The sequence below is a fragment of the Falco cherrug genome, chromosome 13 (genome assembly GCF_023634085.1).
Source record: "Falco cherrug isolate bFalChe1 chromosome 13, bFalChe1.pri, whole genome shotgun sequence".
NCBI classification, from domain to species: Eukaryota; Metazoa; Chordata; class Aves; order Falconiformes; family Falconidae; genus Falco; species Falco cherrug.
The window spans coordinates 20,559,775-20,585,160 of record NC_073709.1 but is presented as its reverse complement, the minus strand read 5'-3'; the positions used below and the strand labels follow the sequence as shown (position 1 = coordinate 20,585,160).

The 25,386-nt window shown below is 36.6% G+C and overlaps 2 protein-coding genes across 6 annotated transcripts in view; one reads left to right on the top strand and one right to left on the bottom strand.

Annotated features, from left to right (window-relative positions):
* Window positions 1-3,176: 3,176 nt before the first annotated feature.
* On the top strand, window positions 3,177-25,075 carry DYNC2LI1 (dynein cytoplasmic 2 light intermediate chain 1). 5 transcript variants are annotated; one of them, XR_008734888.1, is made up of 14 exons: window positions 3,177-3,266; window positions 3,992-4,109; window positions 4,628-4,662; window positions 5,071-5,140; window positions 6,159-6,247; window positions 8,427-8,613; window positions 11,032-11,100; window positions 12,465-12,542; window positions 14,035-14,111; window positions 14,462-14,532; window positions 15,005-15,102; window positions 16,790-16,882; window positions 20,197-20,346; window positions 23,369-25,075. XR_008734888.1 is itself a non-coding variant. In XM_055725446.1 (13 exons), the coding sequence occupies exons 1-13, from the start codon at window positions 3,253-3,255 to the stop codon at window positions 23,441-23,443; spliced, it is 1,074 nt and encodes a 357-aa protein (XP_055581421.1). In that variant the 5' UTR covers window positions 3,177-3,252; the 3' UTR covers window positions 23,444-25,075. The 5 variants fall into 5 exon arrangements, 4 of the variants coding, with proteins under 4 accessions (XP_055581421.1, XP_055581420.1, XP_055581419.1 ...); XM_055725446.1 differs by lacking the exon at window positions 20,197-20,346; XM_055725445.1 differs by lacking the exons at window positions 20,197-20,346; window positions 23,369-25,075 and adding an exon at window positions 19,767-20,190 and having other exon boundaries at window positions 3,992-4,061.
* ABCG5 (ATP binding cassette subfamily G member 5) overlaps window positions 14,749-25,386 on the bottom strand; it is a 28,396-nt gene continuing 17,758 nt past the window's right edge. The window contains exon 13 of the mRNA XM_055725443.1: window positions 14,749-14,893. Coding sequence (XP_055581418.1) covers window positions 14,883-14,893 — 11 coding nt within the window. The 3' untranslated portion in view covers window positions 14,749-14,882. The remainder of the gene's footprint in view (window positions 14,894-25,386) is intronic.

Genomic DNA, 25,386 nt, shown 5'->3' with positions numbered 1-25,386 from the left:
GCTTGTTCATGTAGTTTGTAAACTCTTTGTTGAATTCGGAGACAGTATGATACACTATACACAGCTGATGTGCAGCATTCTGAGTCTTTTAAACAGTTTTCATTAACATTTACAGCCTTACAAACAGTTGTTTTATAAAGCAGTATACAATCTATGAAGCTGAGTATGACCTTCTTGCCTGCCTTTGGGTAGATACTCTAGACATTGTTTTGCTTTTTAGTGTTAAGCTCTTGCTGCTGCAATATATCCCTACATCAGAGTGCCAGAAGCAATCCATGCGTTAGTTTCTCTTTTTTTTGGCAGCACTTTCCAGACTTGCTACTACTAGCTGTTCATTATGGGTCACTGTTAATTCCATATAGTCACATTACCAGAAATGCTGTTAATTTTTATGAAATAAATGCACTCAGAATCATAGTTACCATGACAACAGAACGTTAAACACTGAAATTTCTTCCAGGATTTTGATTAGTGAGAGAGGTTTTCATAGTGATGGTAACCTCCTCAAGCAGACACTTGCCTTCGAGTTAAGTCAGCAAGGAAAGTCTCTTACGTATGCAAGTGAACTTAAAAACACAGCTATGCAAGTCTCAAGAGGGACTTCCTCCATGTTAATCTGGCTGCAGAGCTACTTAAAAGGATTCCACACAACAAAAAACAGCAAAGCTGAAATTTTCAGAGTCCAAGCAGATAATCTGTCCTGCCTTCCCCACCCAGCCTGAGCCTCATTAGTGATCAACAATTCAGTCTTCACCTTGAGTCATCCACCCCAAAACAATTCACACCATGCGACCTAATCCATGACTAAAGCCCCAGTAGAAACTAGACCTTTCTCACCTTCTGATCTTCAGCAGCAACGGTACAATGGAGCAGGTGAAGTGACCTCTGGGACTGATGCTGAAGAACTTCTCATGCTCAAGGCTTGCAGAACCTAAGTTGTAAAAATATTCTTAGGGTGAGATTCATGTGTTAGCGCATGCAAGGAGACTTTACCTTCTGTCATGAATTTCAGAACATCTTTTGTGCTTGCTTTGAGCTAGTCGTCAGTATCAACAATCAGTAAATGGCCACTTACTAAGTGAGTATTAACACTGAGCTTGATGATGACTGCAAGATCACTGTTAACTCTGTATAAACAAATCGCATTGATTTAAATAATACTTTAAATGCAGTGCAAATTAATATATTACTTGAACTTCACTTCGCCTTGTCAATTTTTGTGCAGCCGTATTAGCAAGAAAATTGTTCATTTCTAAAACATGCAAGACATTTACTTCTGTAGTACAGCAAGCACATGATAAAGCTTAGAGGTTTTAATACAAGCCACAAAATTAGTATTTTCTGTTGGTTTAGATTTAAATTTTACTTACATTTAAATTTAAAACAGAGGCATATATTTCCTGATAAAGGAAGGCTGGTAGGTATTTGGTGTTGGAGTTGTCAAAATAACAGTTTTTATAGGTTTTGGGGTTTTTTTCCTTCAGGAAAAAAACCATCCTTGCATAAAGGAATGCATCACTTAAAGCTTTAGGTACAGCTTTAATAGTCCATACAGCTTACTGCAATCCATTAGTTTGAGTTAATTTTAACAAAGGTGATTAGTAACTCAGTAATAATGAATTCGGAAGAAGAAAAGCATCTTTTTACAGTTTCTTAGGGCCAAGGAAAAGAAACTGAGTAAGGTGAAATTTAAAATACTGAAAATTCGATTTCATTTCCAGCTTGGACTTCAGTACTATTTACTAACTGTACAGCCTTATACTGTGCTTCCCAGCTCAGGTCTGTACTGCAGCACATGCCAGTGAGTAAGTCACTATAAAAAATACTTCGCATTTTAGTCTTGCGCTCCTAACTCCATAGTTAATATATGCCAATGTCACAGTGCCAGGAGCAATTCCTACCTTAGTTTTGGTTTCTTTGGCAGAGCAAGAGCAACTTTGTCCAGGGTTTTTACCGTCCCTAACTGCTGCTGATAAATCAGCACTGGCTTTGTATACCAAGATAACAGGAACTGTTGAAATGAAATTGATGAAAGAAATACACTTAGAAAGGCACCAGCATGACCTGCCACTGCACAACACTAAGCAAAGAAATTTCTTTCTGGCTTTTAATTACCAGGATCATGATATCTATAGGGGGTTAGCAAATGCTTTAAAGATCCATATAAAAACCTGGGAGTAAATAAAGACAGGCAAAAATAACCATATGAAGGCCTCTGGCACTGAAACTGAGTGATTAGGAAAGTTAAAATTGGAAAAACCTTTTCTTTAAAGAAAATTATTACTGAGAGTCTGTGGAAGGCTACATAAGCCTTCTCCGGGGAATGACAAAGGAATAGCTAAAATTAATTCAGAGTTAATCATTATGAATGAGGCCACTTTCCTGCTGTTGATCAAACAGATAAGAGGATTTTACTTAGATTTTTCCATCTTTAGTCTCTCGAAGTAGATGCAAAGCAGCTACTTGGCTACAGAAGGTCAGCTGTGATTGCTGTCCTGGACTTCACGTCACTTCCCTGGCACTTTGGACCTGTCCAGTTCACCTACATCCCATATCCCTTTCATACACTGGGTCATCCCGGCATTTTACCGCACCCTTTAAATCCCACTCTCTAACCCTAACATGGTATTTGGATTTATTTGGATTTACCAGTAGTGTGCGCCAGTAACTACAAAATAGTTATTTTCTTATGCAGTAGTTCACTTTAGAGGGCAGGAACTACCACACAGCTACCTGGGGGGACCACGAGCTCACAGGGAGCCGATGCTTAAGGCTGAGGTAAAGCAAGGGCCTCCCGCCATTTACGCCCTTTCCCCACGGCTCAAGTGCTTTGTCCCTTCACGACAAGGGCTACAGCCGAGGTCCCGCACGGACCGCGAGGCTCCGGCACGGCTCACGGGCGGCACGGCGGGGCACCACATTCAACACCCGACCGACAGGGGCGGCTGCCGCTCCCGCGAACAACTCCGGGCCCCGGGGGCGGGCGGGACCCTGGGTGGAACCAGCGCGGCCCTTCACCCACCTCACGGGGCCTGCAGCTGAGCCCGCCACAGCGCGGGCAACCGGCAGAGAGGCCCTGCCCGCCCCGCTGCTGCCCGCCGACAGCGCCGCCGGGGGGCTGAGGCGGGCGCTGCGCCACCAGCGCCGGGCCGGAAGGCGCCCCCCCACTTCCGCCCCGCGGAACTACACCTCCCAGCGTGCCCTGCGCGGTTCCCATGGCGATGGGGAGCCGGGCCCGGGCCCTGAGGAGCGATGCCCAAGGCCAGGTAACGGGGAGTCCTGCCTGGGTTCGACGGAGGTTCGCTTCTGCAGCCGTACGGGGAAGGAACCGGCGGCCGGGGGGGACAGCCTGAAGGCGGAAGGGAGGCGTAAAAAGGCCTGTTTCGGCCTCTGCCCCCGAGAGCGAGTAGGGCCGGGGTTGGATGGGGGCATGCCGGCCCCTTGGCGCCAGCAGCCGGTGCTCCTGCGAGGGACCCCATGGAAAAGGGGGAGGCCTAACCCACCCCAGCGCCCCGCTGGTGGCCGTGCGGGAGCCTGAGGGGAAGGAGGCCTTCCCCGGGGCACCGGGGGCAGGGCCTGAGCCCTCCCGCGCCCGCTGGCTCGTGACCGGCGCCTCCGGTGCCGCGGCCGGGAGCTCCCGGCTCAACAGGCTTCCAGCCTGACCCGCAAGGGGCGGTCAAAAGCCTTAATCGTTAGAAAACCTTTTAAAAGTGTTTTTACACGTACTCAAAACAAAGCCTGCCATCACACAGCTGGTATTTACTCAGCGTGTGCCACAAATGGATATGGGGGTTACCAGAGGCTTTTTACTTAACCTGGTATTATTAGAAGTACTTCCACAAGCAGAGGGCCTGTGGTCTGAAATAGTAATACTTATAAATAATAATAATAATTAACTGCAATACTGTTGATTTAACAGTTTAGATGTTTTAATGAATTATGGTCTGGACTCCACTGTTTGCTCTAATGACACTTTATTTTTTCCATCTAGCGATACTTTATGGGATCTTGCTATAGCTGAAGTAGAGAAGAGAGAAAACCCCGATGACGATGGCAAGCATGTGGGAGTTTGGGAAAAGTCAATATTATTTATGGGAAACAAAAATGGGGTAATGCTAAATAGTGTACAGTTCTGTGCTTTTTGAACATAGTTTGTGTCGGAAAATATCTGGTATTTTCATATATTAGGTTCACTTAATTCTTCTGAAGACAAAATATGTCATGTTCTCATTCTGAGGAGGGTGGGCATTCCACTGAGTACTCAGTGGTATGGTACTCCATGTCTGAATTCCAACAGTGTAAAGACTTACTTTTCTGTATGTTTATTTGTATTTTAAGCATTCTTTTTATCTCATCAGTAATACTTAATTCCAGTGGAAGCCAAACATTACATAAATGTATTAATAATGATAAAAACCTGATAAACAGTTTAACAGAGTTGGCCAGGTTGATCACGAATGTCTAATTTTAAGCATACTGTTCCTATTACTGTATTTGTCATCTCTATTAGTGTATAATTATAATAATGGTAGTGTAACTTGATTCTGATGGAAGGCTGGCAGTTAAGTTTCCATAATAAGGCTTTAATGAGAGTACAGTACACTTCTTCTTTGGTTTTAATTTCCAGGGAAAGACCACTATTATACTGAGGTGTCTTGAGAGGTATGTGTCAACTTTTTAAAAGTAGTTTTCAGCTGTGAGTTAGAATTTTACATAAAGAGTTATATTGTGTGATAATTCATAATGCATGTATACAGATGTTGTATTCTGATGTTGTATTCTGTGACTGGTTGATCGCTAATGGATAAAGTTATTTCCCCTCATTACTACCTGTCATCTGACCCTTTCAGTCCCTCTCCAGTACTGGAGAGCTTAAATGGCCACCTCTTCAGGTTGGTGCTGCTACTTCTCCTGTCTTCAGCAATGGGGACCTCTTGTCTTAAAAGTGTCCTCTCTGTACTGCTGTTTCTAAGCCAAATTCTGAACTGACTGATAAATCTAATTTAGTAACTGTAGAATTAACTTTATGTAGAGGATCTTGACAAAACAAAGTTATTTTTCGTTGCATAGGGAAGAGATTCCAAAGCCAACATTAGCCTTGGAATATACTTTTGGAAGAAAGGCAAGGAGACACAATACAGTGAGTATCCAGAAAGTATAGTTGACCATATCTTTATATATATATATATATACACATACACACACACACAAGATATGTGGGGTTTTATGTATAAGAACCTTAGGGATTTTAGCCTATTTTTTGTGAAACATAAAGGGTTTTTTAATACAATTTTATTTAAATCGGCTAGCTTAATTTTGTATTTTAATCTATGTTTTTCCCTCTTACTGAAACACAGTAGATCAGAGAGCAAAGTACAACACAAAGCAACCAGATTCATCTATAAAAACTACTTTGTTTTTTGTGTTTCAGTGTTTTTATTTTCCCATTGTAATATAGTATGCATGCCTTGAATTTTGTCTTTAAAATGCAAAATGAGTACAAACCAATGAAGATACTTTACAGCCAGTTTTGTGAGAGAAGCAGTCGTCCTAGAGGATGTTGAATCATAATTAAATTTTTGGGTTATGTGTCCATAGCACTAAATTTTGCACTGCAGATTATGTTAACAGAAATATTGAACCCATTCCCATCACAGCACAACACTGCCCAGCAGCAGTAACTATTGCTGCAGGTAATTGCTGCTTCCGTTACTAAAGCTGGAGGTGGAAAATCTGACTCTGAAAGATAAAAATCACTTAAAACTTTTCCCAGGGATGAAATGCAAAGGTAGAGTTTCCTTACTTTTCCAGCTGTGAATTTCTCAAAAATCATTAGTCTTGAGCTGCAGTAAAGAGAAAGAAAGGGAAGAGAATGTGTTTTTTTTAATGTTTATTATTCATCATGCTGTTTCCTGACTTTTTTACTTTACCATAGTCATTTATCAAGATAGTCATAGGCATGCCTGGAGTCCCTATAGAGCGTTGTATGGGGTTTCCTGAACATGGGGAGGTTTTTGTTTGGTTTTGTTTTTTGGAAAATACTAGTGAAACAGTATATGTTCTTGTTCTGAGTCACTTGCATGAAAAGCCAATTTATTAGATGATCTTCTCTTGGTGTTGCACAGAAGCACACGTTTCTAACATAACCTGTTTTACAGCCTAAAGATGTAGCTCATTTTTGGGAGCTAGGTGGTGGAACCTCGTTACTGGAACTGATTCGAATACCAATCACTAGCAACAACATAAGGTAAGGGATTAATATTACAATTCCAAAGTTGATTTTGGCTTTCCTTCAAACATAAGTAAATCTCTAGACCTTTTATTGTAGAAAACTCTTTCAAAAATGTAAGATGAAACGTTTACGATTTTTTCTAAAAATCATTGTAATACCACTGATACTTTGCTTTGACCTTCCTTTTCACAGTTCTCTCCTAATAAGCCAAGTTCTTAGCAATCTCCAACAAAAGAAAGCAATAACATGAAGGCAATAAGTTGGCCTTAAGTATATAGAACAAGAAATACAGAAAAAAAGACATGGGAACTTTATGCTCAGTGAAAGAGTAGAAAAAGCAACTTGGAGACATAGAAAAATAAAATCTTGCCCCTACTTCTGTATGCAAAGTTAGATGCTTCCTCTATGAGGGGCAGTATTTTATGGTGAAAAACAAGGCAAAAAGTTATGACAAGAAAAAAAAATCTGGATTTTTGGGAAGTGAAGGGATCATCTGATGAGAAGAGCGTACAAGAGAGCTGATGTTTCTGAGAGGACCTAAAACTATTAAAATTATTAGAAGACAAAAGGACACAGGAATTTTGAGATAATTAAGAGAACATAGTGAGAAAAGTCCATAAAAGTGATGGAATAGTATAGGAAGAAAAATGCCTGAAGAGCTGTATGAAGAAATGAGAAGGTGATAGGGGATGCATTTTGCATTTTTTCTGCTTAGGGAAAATGAAGCTAAAAGTGGAAGGGGAGAAAAGGATCACAAGATACTTTTTGTGTTATGATGCATTGCTTTATTTCTTTGGTAGTGAGCTTTAATTTCTGTGGGGCTGGGGGGGGGGAGAAAAAGGAGGGATAAAAATTTTATCATGTACCTTTGCTGCTGTTTTGGCTATTGAGATAATGCCATTAATTAGTAAGAGACTAAGAAGGAATGAAAAAAAACCCCACCACTTCAAAAGCATGTGAAGCTTTCAGCTTCTAGAAAAGGTTGGGGGGGGGAGTGGAACTCAACTGTAATTTTTCAGCTGTTGTCTGAACGAACTAAACTGAGCTCCATCTCCATCAGTCTTTTCTTCCCTTTTTACTGATAAGGAATCTTCTGATGTAGATGATCTTTGATGGGATAGCAACACTGTTCTGTAAGACCACTTCTGTTCATAAGGTGGTATTTCCACATGCTAGTCAAAAATTCTACCATTTCGATTTACGTGCTTTTCACTGGTTTTCTCATCTGTCTGTAGTCAAGCCATTTGCTTATTTAAAAGTTCCATGAACTATATCTAGTTTCATCAAGAGACTTTTCACCAGATTTATTCCCCACAGCATTTTAAAGTGAAATTGGACATTCATTTTGTTTTGTAGTCTTTATAATACCAGTCTGATCTGCAATCCCCTTTTTCAAGTCAGGATGGAATGTAAAAGAATGATTTCACCCATTTAAATAGCTGCTCTTGCGATGTTCTTCTTTACAGTTAGTTGCACTTTAATGCAGTTAGAGTGTTGGGAGGCAGGATTTTGGAAGGAGAGGAGTTTATATGTGAAACATTCTTTATCGTAATCCACCTTTAAGAGCCTTGTAACTGCCAAGTATGTCTTGAGTGCTCAGACTTCTTCTATTTATCTTTCCAAAGATTTTCTCATACACTCATTTGAGGTTCCAGATAACTGGCACTGACCATGGCACAGAATATTGCCCTTAACCATTTTTTTCCATTTCATATTACAAAAGAATAACTAAAGTATATAACTTTCTAATACATCAATGGTTAGGAAAGATCCTATCCATTTGCTAACATTGCTTCATCTGGTATTGTAGACTTAACGAGATGGCAGGGATACATGATGGTAGAAGTGCCCAGTCATACAGGAAGAAGGAGCTAAATGGGCTCAGAATATTTGCATATTTTACTGCTTTGAAACAAAGTCTGCAGAAACAAAGCTTGATATATACAAGCTCCCCTGCAAATTTGTGATGGGAAGTTGCCAGAGTAATAGTTCTGAACAAGAGACAAAGGAAAGTTTTTTCTTCAGAGCTCAGAGTATCCTTAAAAGCCATCTTCCTTTGCTGAGACATTTAATTCAGTCTTAGCATTTGTATTTTCACATTTGGTGCTTTCAGCATTTGTACTACAGGTATGGTTGTTTATGAAAATGTTGTCTCATGCACTAAAGATTTGATTAAATAATGCCTCTTTAATAGGTCATTTGCAGTAGTTCTTGTATTGGATTTGTCCAAACCTAGCGAACTCTGGACTACTATGGAGAAACTTCTGCAGGTCACCAGGAACCATGTGAACAAAATTTTAACCAAACTAGAAAAGACAAATCCTGAAGTAGCTACTGAAATTAAACAGAGGATGCAGAACAATCTGCAGAGGGATCACCCAGTAAGTTACTTCTAATATTTTCTCCAGATGTCACAGGCCTTTATACAGTTAAAGATAATGCTTTTGAAAATCATAAACAACTCTTTTAGATTTTTATGCATGACTGAAAATCCATTTGATGTAGATGAACCTGTTCACTGGAAAATTATAGCAATTTAATAAAAATTCAATAAGAGCAGAAACAAGGAAAGAAGGTTTCTTATATCTTTTTGTTAGATATCTAATGTGATTGTTATGGCATGTTACACCAATCAAAAGTTTTAGAGTAGCAGTTTGCTGTTCCCCCCCCTCATCTTTTTAAAATGAAGATGAAAACTAGAATGTACAAAAGTCATCTAGCAAGAGACTAGCTGAAGGTACAAATTTAAGCAAAGAATATAGTTATAACAGCCATCAACATGACTATATACTTTGCATTTATTTAAATGTCTATCACAAACTCAATGCCTTTTGATAATCTGACAACTAATTAAATTATAAAGTTTCAGAAATGTTAACATCAGTCCTTTAAACATAATTGCTAACTAAATCTCTGGAAAAGCTAAACTAGATTATGCACAATAGAAATGAAAAGTCATTGTGCATTAAACCTCTGCAAGTGTTGTGTGTATATAATGCATCAATAAGTATTCAACTATTCAAAGAATTGGCCCATAAATCTAGTTACTGCTGCAGTACAGCAAATGCTTATATCGCTCAAAAATTTAAAGTAACTTAAAATTTATGAGAAAGTAACATGTGCAACACAGTATATTTAGAGTATAGGGTTTGACATCTGCTGGATGATGATTTTGTTTTTTACTTTTAGAGAAGGTAATTCACAAAAACTAAAAGCCTACAAGCACACATGGCAATAAATCATGACCACAGTGTCAAGTTTACATATAGGGGCTTACGTACCAGAAAACTGCAAGCATTTTTTAATAAGTGGAAAGAATAAGGCCATTAATTTTAAGAAGACTTCTTATACTTGCTCTGTAGGGAACACAATTATACCTTCTAAACTAGAATTTCTATTCAGCCTTCATTATCAAAACCAGAAAGAATGCAAACAAAACATTGTGTTACTCCTTGGTTCTCTTTTTACTTTCATCATTGCTCAAGAACAAATTATGTCAATTTTGTGGGAGACAGTACTATCTTTTATAGTCAATGACAGCTTACACAGATTTTTATTTGCCTTTTTATAGCTAAACATGTTTGTATAACAAACAGGAATTGATGAGGTTCTTAGAAGTGTTTTTTTAAGTATTAGATATATTCCATTGGCCTGGATAAAGAATTATTTGCTGTGATGATAAAGCATATCAGTTGCAGACCTTGTTTACAAAGGCTGGATGCACCTAAAGTAGTCCACAGTCAAAAAAATAATACCATACTCCAGAGATGCATAGGGTTCAGTATGCCAGTTTTAATGTTTTTGATGTTATCCCAAATTAATTTTTTCTTAGTTCAGAAACTAAAACTAATTATTTCAGTTCTGTATTCTGTACATGCAGTTTTAAGTTATGATAATTTTGCTTAAAGCTTGTCTTGACGGTGTATGAGTGAAGCCATTATTTTTCCTCTCAAAGTAGAGGATTTGCAATATGTGCAGCGTCTTGCTAATGTACTCTCATTCAACCTGTATGTGAAATAACCAGTTTTAGAAGGGAACAATTAGGTCAACCTCTGCTACAACACATCTCTTTTCCACTCTGCTGCAACCAAAGCAGCTTGACTAATTACGTGAACACATGGGGGGATTGTCTCATTTCATATGGACTACAGGAAAACCTTCCAGGTAACTTGAGAATTATTGTAATTAATTATTAAAACTTTTTATCAGAAGTTAGCTATTTAACAGTTAACTACACCCCCAGTGCTGTTTTCATCCGTTGGTGTTGGTTTGCATTTTCTTGGTTGGTGGGTGACATTCCCTTTTTCTGCTGATATCAAACATTTAAAAAACATTTAATATGATTTTCAAGAGTTTGGAAAATGTGATGTGGGGAGGACAAATGTGTGACATGAACTAATCATTCAGCTTAATTTTCTTGAGCTTCTGTCTGTATGACTTTGGATATGATGCAAGGAGAGGGAATGTGTCAAAAAGCCAGTTCTACTAATCCAATCTGGCAGTTGTTCTGTGAATATATGACTTTTTCCCTCACTTCCCATCTAATTTTGGAGCTGGAATATATGGTGTAAAAGCCCTTTTATGCCAGAGGGATTATTTCCTGACCATCTATGAAAAAAATGAGAAAATTGTAGAACATGGTATGGATATTGCATTGAAGTTTATTCACTTGATTTAAAATTTTGAAAAAATAGAGGATGTCTGCTTTGAATTGATTTGAACCTCTTTTAGCTGTTTTAATGGTTGCAATCTTCTACAGTTTGTTTACATGTCTTAACTGTTGGATTTCTGTTTAATAGGATTATGAGTTAGTTGACCCTTTTCCAATACCCTTGGTGATAATTGGAAGCAAATACGACATTTTTCATGTAAGTAATAAGTAATATTTTTTTTCATAACTAAAAGATTCTGTATACTAAAATCTTGGTACTATAATAGTAATCATTTGAACAAAGGTACAGCCAGTCAGCCTTCTACCATAAAAAAGTCTTTCCATACAACAGTGTTATGGAGGGCATGCTGTCATTCCTTCAGAAAACATTCCCAAACTGATGTACTTCAAAATTGTTGATACATATGTTGCTGCAGCGCAAAGAGGGAAACAAAAAACCATCATGTTGATGACTTTCTTTTACAATGAGAGAAATCCAGCTCCATGTGTCCCTTCTGGCAGCAGCTGCAAGTTTATGGCAGTGAAAGAGGGGCATCTCTCATGTCAGCTGGTCAGATTTTTTGGTAGTTGTGGCAGCATGAACAGTAAACGGTCATTTCAGTCTAGAAGATTTTTTAAGTGCTTCTTAAGTGACAAGTTAGTCACTTTAGTGACTTCTTTAGTGACAAGTGAGTAGTTGCATCTTTTACGGAGGAGAGGAAAGAAATGTCATAGTACTTCTGGATTCTCTCCCAGAACATTAACAATCCAAACAAATGCATACCCAATTTTGAAGCAGCACTAGACCATGAGAAACTGGAACAGAATACTTGATTTTTAGCTGCTGTATTGGCAGTCTGTGCTTCTCTGGATGACTACATAGTGCATTGGTACTTGGCTGACCCTCTAAGTTACTTAGTTCTTTATGAGTAAGATACTGTGTCTTCTTTCATACTGAGGCTTTATGCTGAGCCATGTCCTCTTCAAAAATCACGTAATAAGCACAGAATAACAGCCTAATTCCTTTGGGGTCTACGGATAGACTCCTGCAGGCTTCATTGCAGCCAGGTTTTCACCCATTTTATCTGAGGAGGGCCATCTGTATGATGTTATATTAAAGAAACATTGATGAAAAGATATTTGCATGTACCTTTCAAATCTTGCAGGTATTAGAATTTACAGAGCATATACCTGAAGTCTACTGAAAGTTACAATATTGTAACAAAAAGAAAAAATCCTTATTATTCTAGTAGGCAGTATTTCTGCTTCTAAAAATTTAAAACAAAATGAAACAAATTAATTGAAAATTGAATACGCATTCCCAATTAAGAAACTTCTTCTGGACTAACATATTGCCTGACCCGGGCTCCCTCTGTAAAAAAAGAAACAAAGGGAAATTGTGACATTTCTTTTCGGAGTAGGCTGTTACTGATTCTGTCTTAAGATATAATTATGCTGACAGCTGAAAGCGTCATGTATTGTAGCCTAAGAGCATTGCAGTTTATACAAAAAATGAAAAGTTCTAGCTGTAATATTTTTGGTTTTGTTTCTTATGTATATGTTCAATATCAACTTTTTCAGGAATTTGACTCTGAAATGAGGAAAATAATAAGCAAGACACTTCGATTTGTTTCGCATTATTATGGAGCATCATTAGTGGTGTGTATATTCACTTTCTAACGAAGGACAGAGAAGATGAGCAATATTTGTGTTATAAAACAATATTTTAAAAAATAGAAATTTAAAACTGTAGAGCGAATGGGATGCAATTAGTTTTAAAATATCTTTCTTCATGATTTAATCTGTTGGGCGGGTTACAGGTATTGGGAGGGGATGGCTGGATATGTGTTGTGAACAAACCACATAATTCCCAGTATCAGCAAAAACTAAATAAAAGTAGTTATGTTAGCCAACTGAGTTCCCAGATTGAGTTTACTGCTTGTCTGGCAAAATTTTTTTGGTACAAGGAAGGAGGGCAGGCACAAGTAATCACTGTAGATAGAGAACTGGCATTTTTGGTAGAAGTGTGATCTTAGGTCTAGTGACCTGGCTTCAGTAGATTTAAAAATGTAGATCCAAGGGCACATTTTCACAGCACTTGAAACATAACCAGATTACCACACTTATGGTGTTGAAGAATAAAAGCAGGGTTTTTTTTTACAGTAATGGGTAGGAACTGCCAACCATGAGGACAGTGCAGTATTTATGTGGGTATATAAATTGATTTTGAGTTTGGCAGATCATCTTTTGAGTAAAGGCAGAAACATGCATGTTCAGGTTCACAGTCCAAAAAAGCTGCCTCTTCAGTTTTCTACATCAGAAGATGGTTCTAATTATATCAACCATGTTGTTTTTTATAAATAATATTTCATAATGGCTTATTTTGATTACCAAACTACTTATGTTTGCTTTCAGTTGTTATTACAGCATGTCCTTTTGCATCCATGTAACATTGTACAACTTTTGTACTTTGACGTGTGTATTCATCTTTTGTTAACTGAGAATACAACTGTTTTGCTTCATTTTTTTTTTTAAAGAAAGTATTTAAGTGTTATTGTAATTAAAAACAAAAAAACGAGGAGCCTAAAACTCTTCGGCTGCTAAATCCTGATTCACATTAAAATGAGTGGGAGAAACTTCGCACAGTAGGGAGCTGACTTCTTTCTCAAAGACATGAATCTGTTAGGATACAAAAGCCCTTATACAGGAATAAGCATGCTCTTTGAGAAGATACTCTGGGAGCTGCATTCTGGTAAATTTGTACCAGTTCTGCCACTGTCAAAGTGCTTTTACAATGTGTGAACAATTTTATAGTTATTCATTACATTTTCATGTGTTTATGGTATTCTGCATAATTTCTAATGTAGCTTAAAATCTTAATAACTCGTTAGTCTTGGGCAAAAGACTTGTGTCTCTTAATGTGCATACTTTAGAAGTTTGGAATCTATGTTAAAATTTATTCTTTAATCTTTATACTATTTTAAATTTAATCTTTCTTGATCTATACATTCAGTGACAAATACATTCATGTTTTGGAAAGTTCAGTGAACATACACCAAATTTATGCCTGAAATCTTCTGTGTAGATGACATAATGTAATATTTCTGTGATGGAAGATCATAATGTCTATTTTGTTTTCTGATTTGTTTAGTTTACCAGTAAATCTGAGGCTCTCCTGCTGAAAGCCCGTGTTCTTATTAATCACTTGGCATTTGGTTATGACAAAAGGTAACATAATTATTATCCGATTATTACATGTCTTTCCCACATGTAATAAAGTACTTAATAAAAAACATTTTAATCGCCAAAAATATTTTTTTTCTAAAATACGATCTCTGAAAGATTCTTGTTGGTGGACTTTGACTCCTGTGCCTCAGCTGCCTATCTCTGCACAGGACAGTGATAAGTCCTTTGTTTTGATCCCAAAACTGATAGATTAGAAACATGGTCGTCACTAGAACCGAGTATGTTTTTATTTACATATGTTTGTGTGCAAAACCCAGTAAGAATCACATTTTATCTGGAATAATGTAATTTTCCATTGATTGCTAAATGCAAATTTTCTTTTTTCTGTTTAGCAAGTCTGTATCGGTGGATCACAGCAAACCTCTATTTATACCAGCAGGCCTGGATTCGCTAAGCCAAATAGGTTAGCACGTTTCCTGTTCATTGTCTGTGTTGCTTAGTTGCTTTTGAAAACAAGAAAAAAATTTTAAGCAAATTAAAAATTTATAGCACATCAGTGTCAGTTTTAACAGATTATTGAAGGAAATGGCCTAGAAAGTTTAAAATTATGATTCAATATTTAAATTGTTGAGCACTTATTTATTTATTTATTATTGAGAATTAGGTAGTTTTTGGAGTAGTCCCAATACTTTATTGAAATAAAATACTTTATTAAATTAAAGTACCAACAAGCTTAGATCTGAAAGAAAATGTAATATGCGATACCACTGAGTGCATTTCATGGTAAGAGATCAGTGCTTCTTCAAAGTTGTTTCAGCTTGTCTCTGTAGAATATAAAATGCTAAATTAGATGGTTCATTATCCAAAATGATTTGATAATTTATGTTGTTATGACAACATACTTGTATCACTTTGCATTGTGCTGTAATCCTTAGGACCACCACCTGCCTCTGATAGTGATATTGGAAAGATGCGTGCAAACACACCTCTGGAACTGTGGAAAAAAGTGTTTGAGAAAACATTTCCTCCCAAGGTAGGTATTTACATGTCTGCTGTACAGCTTCTTTCACCATAGAATAGAAGTAATATCACTACTAATTTTTGTCTTTCAAATCCAGCGACTGGAATTTCAGTCTCACTTAGCAGTTCTGTTTCTTCCAACTGCTTAAATTCATGCAATTTAAAAATACAGATTTGTATGTGGTGGGGCTTTGATTCTTAGCTTCTACATCTTCAGTCACCTTTCTACATTTAGTAATAATGAAAATACTGATGTAATCCTCTGTTTTTTTCCAAAGTTATAACGTTTCATTTCAGTATATTGAGAGACAAGATGTACACAATGGAGTTGGAATTTTATAAGGTGACATATCCCCTAATACCTAAACCCATTGACTGTGGTATTCCAAGAGGGAGTGTGTTAGAGTTCCTTGCAAAATCTGCCATTTTCCTATGGGAAGTGTTTGGACTTGCAAGGCAATTAGAATCCCTTGGCACCTACGTAGTGATAAATCTTGGACATATTTCAGAAGTTTCTGGTCCCAAGAGGCAAACCCCCAAATACTACTTTTCATTAAAAGTAACTGTGGCTGTTAGGAAATCAAAATTCTTTTCTATTTGACCTGAGCAAATACACACTGCTGCTGTCTCCTTGTGTAATAGACCGTATCGCAGTTCTTATCCCTGTTTATTTCCTGCCCTACAGCTTTCCTGGGCAGGCAAGGAAGTCAGTCAGGGCTATGGAACTGTGCCTCAAATTGTGGTGTGCAAATGGGTTCTTCTAGTTTTCTGTCTATAAATCTCCATTCTTGGTGAGGAGGAGTTTGAATTCACCCTTTCCCACTCACCTGACTGCTACATATCAAAGCCTACAAATTATTTCAGGTGGTTTGTGACGAGAATAAATTATCACTAAGTTGCCATTCTCACTACAGTATGCCCCAACATGATAAAGACTCAACTGTACTTTTCAGAAACTATACAGAACTGTTTATTTTTCATGTTATTTTTCCTTCATAGTGTTTTACAACACAATAAACAAACATTCCTCTGCCACCACCCACCCGATAACTCCTGAACTCCTCCCGAAATAGCTGGAGAAATTAATACATTTCTCATCTTGCAAGCTCTGTCAGTATTCTGAGGTATCAGTCTAATTACAGATTTAAAGATTTGCCAAGTAGATTCCCAGTCTTCTGTTTTGGTTCCAAAATATGCTTTAAACTTTAAAGCTCTTTTTATGCATTGAAATTTTCTTTTTCTGTCACCTTGTCTAATAATAAATATAATTCTGCTTTATTTTATTCCATCATGTGTATGATTGCTGCCTTGCTACTTTCCATTTATTATGAGTGAGGAGAAATGACAGGACAACATGAAAAAAACCCAGGCTTTAGTAAGAGCAACCTTAACTATGCCCAGATGTCATGGGCCAGAAAGGATATTTTCATTCTGAGAATAATAAACAACTACCAAATAAGAGTATTTTCTTTCCTTTAAGCTCTAACTGTACTGTTACTTTCTCATTATTTTACCAATCTAACGTGTTTTTTTTAAATATAATCTGTGTTCTGTAGCACAAAATTCTTCGATAAATGCAAGACTGTAACACGTTTGTATTAAAAGCAAATACTTACATTAGCTCTACAGCATGGCATTTTCTTGTTAGAAGAACGGAAGATAAATTTTATTTTTTGGACTTTTGTCATTTCTTCTTTTAGAGTTCCTGTGATTTACAAGATACCAAGGACCCTGCGCAGGATTTACAATATGCTGAGTATGATGTTGATGTTATGAGAGCTCAGAAAAACCAGGTGTGTGGTAGTTCTCCAATTGCTGTTCGCAGTTAGGTATTCCAGAACCACCAGCATTGCTGAATTAATTGTAGTCCCTTTTTTGCCTTTAAGTAACTTCAACTTTAGTTTTCAGCGTAGCAGTTGCTTGGGGTTTTTTTCCATTGGTAGGCATTAAGCTGGTAGAGCATTGTTAGATCTCAAACTTTTGTCTCTGCAGTTTCTTTAGAAATTAATAATTCAGATTTTCCTCTAACTCTCTTCCAGAATTGTTTCACTAAAATAATACTGAGGCAAAGCTGTGACGCTTTCTTGGCAGTAATTTCTTCATTTCTGTACCTTGTACTCTCATTCGGGTGTTGACTGGCAGAAAGTCTAGGAAGCAGGAGCAAGGTTTGGGGTGGGGGCTGTTTACTTTTTAATTTTTGTCTTTCTGTTTCAAAACTTTTTATTTAAAGTGGAAAGGTACTGAGATAATAACGTTTCTGACTCAAGTTTGCAGGCTATGTACATTTTAGCTGAAACAGAGTGAATAGAATTGTTCTACATAGTGATACTTAGTTTAACCCCTGAATTCCAGGAAAGACCTTTAGTGGTGAAAGGGTCTTGTGTTTTTTTTCTTACTAATTTTGAAGTGTTTCTGCATTTCCCTGCATTTGTGGTGAGTTAATTGCATATAAAAATTCAGTGGCAAACTAAACGAAAGTTAGAACATTGTGTTATAGATTACCAGTGTATAACATCACATGAGTAGAAACACTTCATATAGTTTTTATCAATATCATAGGTGTGGGTCTGTTAAAATCAATCAAGTTTTGTGTACTTTTCTTTGTTTGGAAGAAGTATCACATACTGAGTGTATATTTTATGTAGGTTCATATCTTTCACACACAAAATTCTTTGCTGGAATGACTGAGAAACATTCTACTCTGTTCTCACAGTTTATGCGTGGGCTTATTTGTACACCGTTTAACTTCTTTGTGGGCCAAGTTAATGGAGATTTTTCTAACGGTGTTTTAAGATGCTGGATTGTACCAATCTAGATTGCATGTGCTTTTACAGACTCCCAATCTTAGGATGAAAGGCAGTTTTATTGAATTGCACTGCAGTTAATCTTGGGTAACCCTAAAAACCCTGGCAAATTTCATCTTTTTGCATGCTTGTAAAAGAAAGCCAAAGGATTAGATTATTACTGCCATCACTTTTTGCAGAGTTTAGTTGGATTGCATAAGGCAGTAAACCCATAGTTACCTGATCCAAAGAAATACGTTAATAATATAAAAGAATAAAGCATTTCAAGAATCTCTTGCAGTCTTTGAACTTGCACGTTACCTGTAATATCCTGTTAATGTAGGCATCGGTTCTGAATTTCTGTTACATCAAGAACAGTCTTAGAAATCATTAAAATTTGTAAAGCGCATTGCTTTTGGACTTTATAATGTAATCTCAGAGTATCTGTATATCTCAAAATAACTATATGGTGTACTAGGTTTGTTATTTTTAGATAATACTTAATGTCTTGCAAAAGAAGATACTGGTATGCGTTGATTAAATCATACAGGAAATTATTAATTTTCTGTTTTTAAACAAAAGAGACAGGCTTTTAGAATCTTAATCTGTTCAAGGGCATTGCAAACCAGTGTAGCTTCTTTCAGTTGGACTACTACAAGTAATTTGAGCATTAAAGAGAAAATTACTTTTGTTATCTGAAGCTATTTCCTAAACTTCTGTATTGTGAAGTTCAATTTTTACAAGATTATTTGCACATTATTAAAATGTTTTATACTCCGAGAACTTAATTCAATTTGAAATGCAGCAAGATAGCAATATACATCTAAAAGAAAAGAACTCTGTAGTTGCAATGATTCTTTAAGTGTCTTTGAATTTCCCAGTTATATGAAAAGTGGCATGAAAATCCTGTTTTTAAAGCAACATTTTAAATGCATCACACATCTGATGTTCTTAATATATTGTTCCTCCTGCACAATAGATATCAAGGGACTCTATAAAGATGTTTAATATGCAACATGTTGCTAATGAAATCATGGGACATAACGCAAAGTTAAAGTTACATAGGACAGCGTATATTTTAAAATCTTTTAAGTGCATGTTACCATTTTTCTCAGTTACTTTGGGTTAATTAATATGCCACTTTGGACTCTAGGTGATAACCATTTTGCTTGTTTACCTCAAAGATAAGCTTTAAAGGAAAAAATAAACAGGAAAACATAGCAGCAGAAACAAAATACAGCCCCTGTCACTGAATCTGATAGATGAACTAGCACACCTGACTGACTCGGACTTGGTCAGGACTGCTCAATAATAATGTAATAGATTTACAGCTAACTGAGGCAATACAGTTTAATTAAATCAATTCCAACTTTGTAACCTTGGTTGAAGGGTTTGTCTGCAGCTAGAGTTTGTACACTCTAGCACGGTAAAAGGTTAAGTTCTTGAGATTAAAGTACCTGGCTCACTCCAATGTGCTGGCTGTCAGCTAGTATTTATCTGAGTCGGTTTTTGGCTGTAGAAGTTGAGAGAGTCCAGCTCATCAGCATTCTGCCACAAGAGTGTTTTCTTTTAGACCAGATTATTTTGCCTCCTTAATATTTTCAGAGTTAAGTATGAGATGCACCACTCTGTTTCTGGACCATTTTGCTCTGGAAAGCCCTCTGAGGCTACCTTTTCCTCACTGTGCCTTTGTTCAACTATCTTTTTCAGCTATGTCTTTTCAGAATTTTTCCTAGTACTTACCCCACAGACATGCAATGTGCAGGTTTATATCGACTAGTGCTGTTGCAATTGTTTACTGCTTATTCATTCTCTGGAGTTAAGCTTTTTTGTAATGTATTTTTTAACTAGCAGATTCTTGCCAGGAATTACTGGAATTTTGTGGTCTTTGCAGGGTTCTCAAGATTCAAGAAGAACATTCATTTTGGCATGCTTATTAGGCCTTAAACATGTAGCTTGCTGTTGGCGCTTCGTACAGTCCATGTACAACAAACACGGCAAACTTATCATCCGTTTCTCTCCGTTGTCTGCTAGCTTTTTGGCTTTTGATGCTTTAAGGTCACTTTAATTTCATTTTAGGTACACATGTAACTTGAATATGAGTGAGATCTTTTAAAAGAATATGTCAAGTAGAGCTGCACATATACCACCTGCATCTGTGAGCATCTATGAGTGCATGAAAGTCTTGTTCCTTAGTTCCTTCTAAATGTTTGTGGCAGTGAGATGGTACATGGGGGGTGTCTGCTCTGTTTCCTTTAGAAATGCTGGCTACCACAGACGTAAGTACTCCAAGATGTGTTTTCGAAGGTTTTTGTTTGTTTCAGGTCTTAGCTATCCTGTTATGCCTTGTACTGCTAAACCTCAAAATAGGTGCTTGGACCTTTTTCATCTGGGCATTTGTCTGCAGCGTCATTAGTTGAAGCAAACGATAAAGCTAACCTTGAGCCCAAAGAATTGGATAGCCTCCCAACCAGGTACTTAAGAAGTCAGTGTCACGCAATGCCAAAGTTCACACTGACTGGTCTTTGTTGCACAAAAGTATTACTTCAGGGATTGATGCCAGTTTTAGTTGAAGCCTAATGCCATAAAACATACTTTAAAAAAAATGAAGTAGATGCCTGGTGCCAGTTGGTGTCAGCTAACAAAAAGTAACGGAAGCAGATCTCAACAAACAGGGCTGTAACTGTTAAGACTTTAACAAGTCATAAACAGAAGGGGAGGTTCTGTAACATCTCACAAGGAAGCATAGTCCTGTTTCCTCCTAAAATAGGAGTGACCTAATTAACTGTGTCATCCGCAGCTAAAAGTTTGGGTGTCAGACCTGCAGCTGTTTGAGATATGGGGACTGTGTTGGCCAACAGAACAGGAGCCATATTTTTTCAGTATACTTCGTGACGTGACCATATTGCAGAATTTCAGGAGACAATTTCAGTCTCACCAAAAAAATAGAGGATTGCATATTGTGTGATGAACCTCCTTGGTCAGACCAGTGTTGCTGGGCAGAGGAGTGTGACAGGCATCTTAACGTGGGTAAAAGATTAGTAGCATCTTTCATTTTCTCCACAGGAGAAGTGCTAGTCTTCATATTGTGGAGAAAAAGTTACTTAGAATGTTTACTCAGCTGCCAAGAATAAGCTTTCTTGTTTTCACATGAAAGCATGTCCAAATGGGTACAAAAGATTATTTAAAAAAAAAAAAAAAAACAACTAACTTAAAGAGCATTATTAGAGCACTGTTATTAAATTTCCTACTGAAGTTTGGGTGCTTAAGATTTTTAATCCTTGTTTTAGTACTTGGCTATTTTCACCGTGTTCCAGATTGAGGGCACTTTCAGTAAGAAACTGCATGAAAAGGAAAGTTAAGGTCGTATCAGTCCCTCAGAACTGAGGAAAGGCAACAACAATTAAACCTGTTCCTACAATCTTAATTTTTCCTCTTTGTTTGTAGACATTATAGTATTGTCTTTAATTACATGATCATATACTGTTTTGCTGATGTCTCCATTCAATTGTTCAGTATTTCTTTTCATCATCCTTATTCTTTGTGTACTTTATTTCTCAACCTGCCATTCAGACACTTCAATGAACACAAAAGTATTAATTTTTTTTCTCTGAGAATGTGTGGTAATGTTATCTTATCAGAGTGCCTCGCAAACATCAGTTAAGTCTTTCTTCCCAATCCCTTTATGAGATTAGGTGTGATCTTCTGCATTTGACAGATGAAGAATTTATAGAAACACTGAAGTACAGAAGCATTGAGGTTAAAAAAATTTTTAGAAATCCACTTTATGACACTGTTGAGACATCTATGACAAGTTGCTAGCATTAGTAATGTTTAAAGCGCTCACAGTTGAAGTGTATTTATGTTGAAAGTGTATTTACATTGCAGTTGTTAATTTTTTGTAAATCTGATCTGTGTCACCTAAACTTGGTACCCGGAAAACAGAGGAAGCATAATGCTAGCATGAACGTTTTGGCATACTCTAGAGAGATATTCTTTCATAGGATCTTTCAGTTTGGAGAAAGGATCTCTTAGCTGATTGAATAATTGCAGTATATTCTAGAATTCTGCTTATGTTTTATAGGACTTTATGAGCAGGAAGGTACCCTTTTTCCAAAGGGTCTCTGGAGTAATCTTTGAGCTGTATTGGAAAGATCTTTCCATTAAATATCTGACTTCAGGGGAATTATTTTACTTTCTATTTTACATGAAAACTAAGGAAGTATACTTTCCTGACAGCATTTTTCCTCCTGAATCAGTGAATTTGGTAAAGATTCTTTTTTTTAATATCCTCCTATTGAATCTCTTTTTTTTTCTTTCATGTGCCTTTGTTTAAATGGTAATCCTCCCTAGATACGTCTCCAAAATAAGTATTTAGCATTTTGTTCTGTACTTCTGTGTGTAGTGATATAGATACAGAGTTTTAATATATGCTGTGGTTTTGATACTTTGCATTTCTGATTCAGTTGTTTCAAATGGTCTTTATACTGAACTGACTTCTAGCTAAAATTACAACAAAATAAATTCTGCTGAACTGTCTGCCTCTTTCTTGAAACAGTTTACCTGGGTGATAAATCTGTAAGGCTAATTATTTAGGCAGCACTTGTAGACATGATCTCCAGACAGCGTTGTTGTTACATGTAAAACTTCATTGTCTACTTTTACCCTTTCTTGTAGCCTTTGAGTAAGTTTTTAGAATCGGAATTATTTACTTAGCATAAATGAGGTTACATGTGCTCCTTAAAATGTCACAGTATTCTTTCTGTTCCTAACTGTTGGCAAGTTTCCAACAGTTCAGTATGTTCTGAGATCATAATTACTTTATATTAATAATGAGGGAGTGAAAATACTGAGTAAAGACTGGCTTAGAGATAGAACAGTACTAGAGTTCTAGTTAATAATGCAACTTACTAGATTTAGATTAGACACAGTATGTTCTGTGTCAGTCATCTATGAGTTGCTTAACTGCTAAACTAGACTCCTGCAAGCACCATGAAGAAAATGCACTAATTACAGATCCTCTTACTGCTCATAAATCTGTGGCACTTCATGAAAATTTTGCATTGCTGACAAAGCTGCTGGAGTTTTTTCCCCAAGAGAGAGAAAATTCCATTTATTATTTCCATACAATTTTTAGATGACAATTTCTTTGTTGCTCTGCTCTTTATTTTCTTCTTCCTCCCTCTGTGCTCTGTATTGAGAATTAATACTTCTGTTAAATTAATCTGGTGCTGTTTTTGTTCAGTTCTGGTATCTGTATACCTACAGTGAAGCATCCCTTGCTCTGTGAAGTGCATTCTATTAAAATCAGAATAGCAATCATGTAAAACACATGCCTACTTTTGAGGCTTTTACGTCCACCTGTTGCTCTGATCTAAGCAAGATAATGATGAAAAATGTTTGTATATGCCTTAATCATTCAAGTAGCAAATGTATGTATCATAACTTTCAGTAATGAGATTAGATTTAATATATAGATATATGTTTCTGTTTTAGGAACTTGAACAATACAAAAGAAATGCCTCTAAATCCTGGAAAGAAATGGATTTTGACTCTGATGAGCTGCTATAGGTGTCTCCAGTTTAACATTTACAAATTACTTCAATAATTCTAACGTTACATTAGCAATTTAATCTGATGCACTAGAAAATATACAGTATCAAACTAAAAAATCAGTATTATTAAAGCATTTCTGTTATTGTATTTAATGAAGAGAGATGTTTATTCATTCAGTCCAAATTTAACTATAGCTTGGTACAGACAGTTTTAAAAAGTGGAGAGGAAGGAATTCTAGATTGTTCAGAGATAGATTTGAGTACGAAAATGGGCACTAGTCAGTTCTACCTATTTTATAACACATTATTTGGTTTATTTTTGGATGCTTCTGCCCCAAACTTATTCAAATCTAAACAACTTTTCACACCCAAAATATTATTAGTAAGTGTGCTAGGCATCTTTTCCTAGTTCTTTGCATATATCACTCAAAAGCAAAGCCTAAGAATATATTTGCATCGTTGTGTGATGTATTTGAGTAGGATAGGTCCACAAAAACTGGCAGAATCAAGTTAGAACCGTAAATTAAAACCATGGTTGACCTGAATTCAGAAGTTTGCTTTATCTCTGTTTCAGTATCATATAGTTTAATACAGGAATTATTTCTTGCAATGTATAATGTTGCAATAACTTTGCCCAGAATTTAGAAGACAGACATTTCTGTCAAATATTCAAATGCTAGGAAGTCAGTCTAATCAATTTGACAGGTACTTGGTTAGTGGTGGAAGTATAATTGACTCACATTCAGCCTAAGCTGGTGAAATGCTAGCCTGAACTAGATACAGCTTTTCATCCATGGACGTGTCTCTTGAGAGCTAAGACTTGTTAAAGAGTAAATATCAGAACTGTCACCTGGCAGCCCAGGTCTTAAGGTTAAGTTCCCCGATGAACCACCCTACATGTGCATAAAAATGGGAAAGGCAAACTAACGTAGTGTCTTTCCAGCTCTTTAGAGTTATTTGTTACTTTTAACATTTGTTCACCAAATGTTTTTCCTGATACAACACTTGTACCTCAGAATACTTTACATAAAAGGTAGTAGAAAAAATATCTTGGCCTCCCACGTAAGTGGAGAACGTGCATTAACTCAAGGATTTGAAATTCTTTGTTACAAAGGGCATAATCTCAAAACCATCAAATTAAACTAATTATATTTTTATGGAATTTTGATACAAATATACTTCTCGAAAAATCTCTAGCTATCCCTCTGTAACAAATAATTTCTTTACTGAACATGAAAAGTTAGTTATAAAATTTAGGAATTCTGTGTCTGTTGCGCTTTCAATTTTGAGAGGTACTTATAGTTACTAAATAGATAAATTAGACTCTTTGGAATGTTAATGAGCCTGTGAGAATAATTTCCAGAGATGTGAACTGCATTGCTTCCAAGAAGTGGCAAACAACTTTTATATTTTTTTTCCTAGTTAAATTGACATTTTATTAACAGACAAAAATTTATTCTAGTAATTCACAAACTGCTTTAGAACTTGATAATGGAAAGAAGGAACAGATATAAATAACATAACTGTCTTCTCTGATTTGCCATCATTTACAAGAAAGAAACATGTTAGGTAACTTTTGTATAGCTTGAAGATCCTGTACTCCTTGGTTGTATAGCATGCATAAGATTAAAGTGGAGTGATCTCTTGATTCTGTGTTTATTTACCCATATTTGGTTTGTTCCATTTCTACAGATCCCCAAAATGGTATAAAAACAAAGCACAGGACTTAAAAAACAACTCTAGAAATGAGATTTACTAGCAGTTGTACCCCTCTGCTTATTGGTAATAGTTAAAAAACAAAATAGTGGGGGAAAAAATCAGAGCACTATTGCTACATTGTTAAAATTTGACAGCAACAGCTGACTAAATGAAATTCAAAATGTCCTTTAAAACATGTAATACTGTTGATTATGGCTGATTTGGGAGTGGGGTGGGAATGCCAGTGGTAGGGAGCCATTC

What these genes read in the sequence shown, in the direction of transcription:
- DYNC2LI1 (XM_055725444.1), top strand. An exon ending in ATCACTAGCAACAACATAAG is followed by an intron (nt 6,248 to 8,426) that starts GTAAGGGATTAA and finishes CCTCTTTAATAG; the next exon opens with GTCATTTGCAGTAGTTCTTG. An exon ending in AGAAAACATTTCCTCCCAAG is followed by an intron (nt 15,103 to 16,789) that starts GTAGGTATTTAC and finishes TTCTTCTTTTAG; the next exon opens with AGTTCCTGTGATTTACAAGA.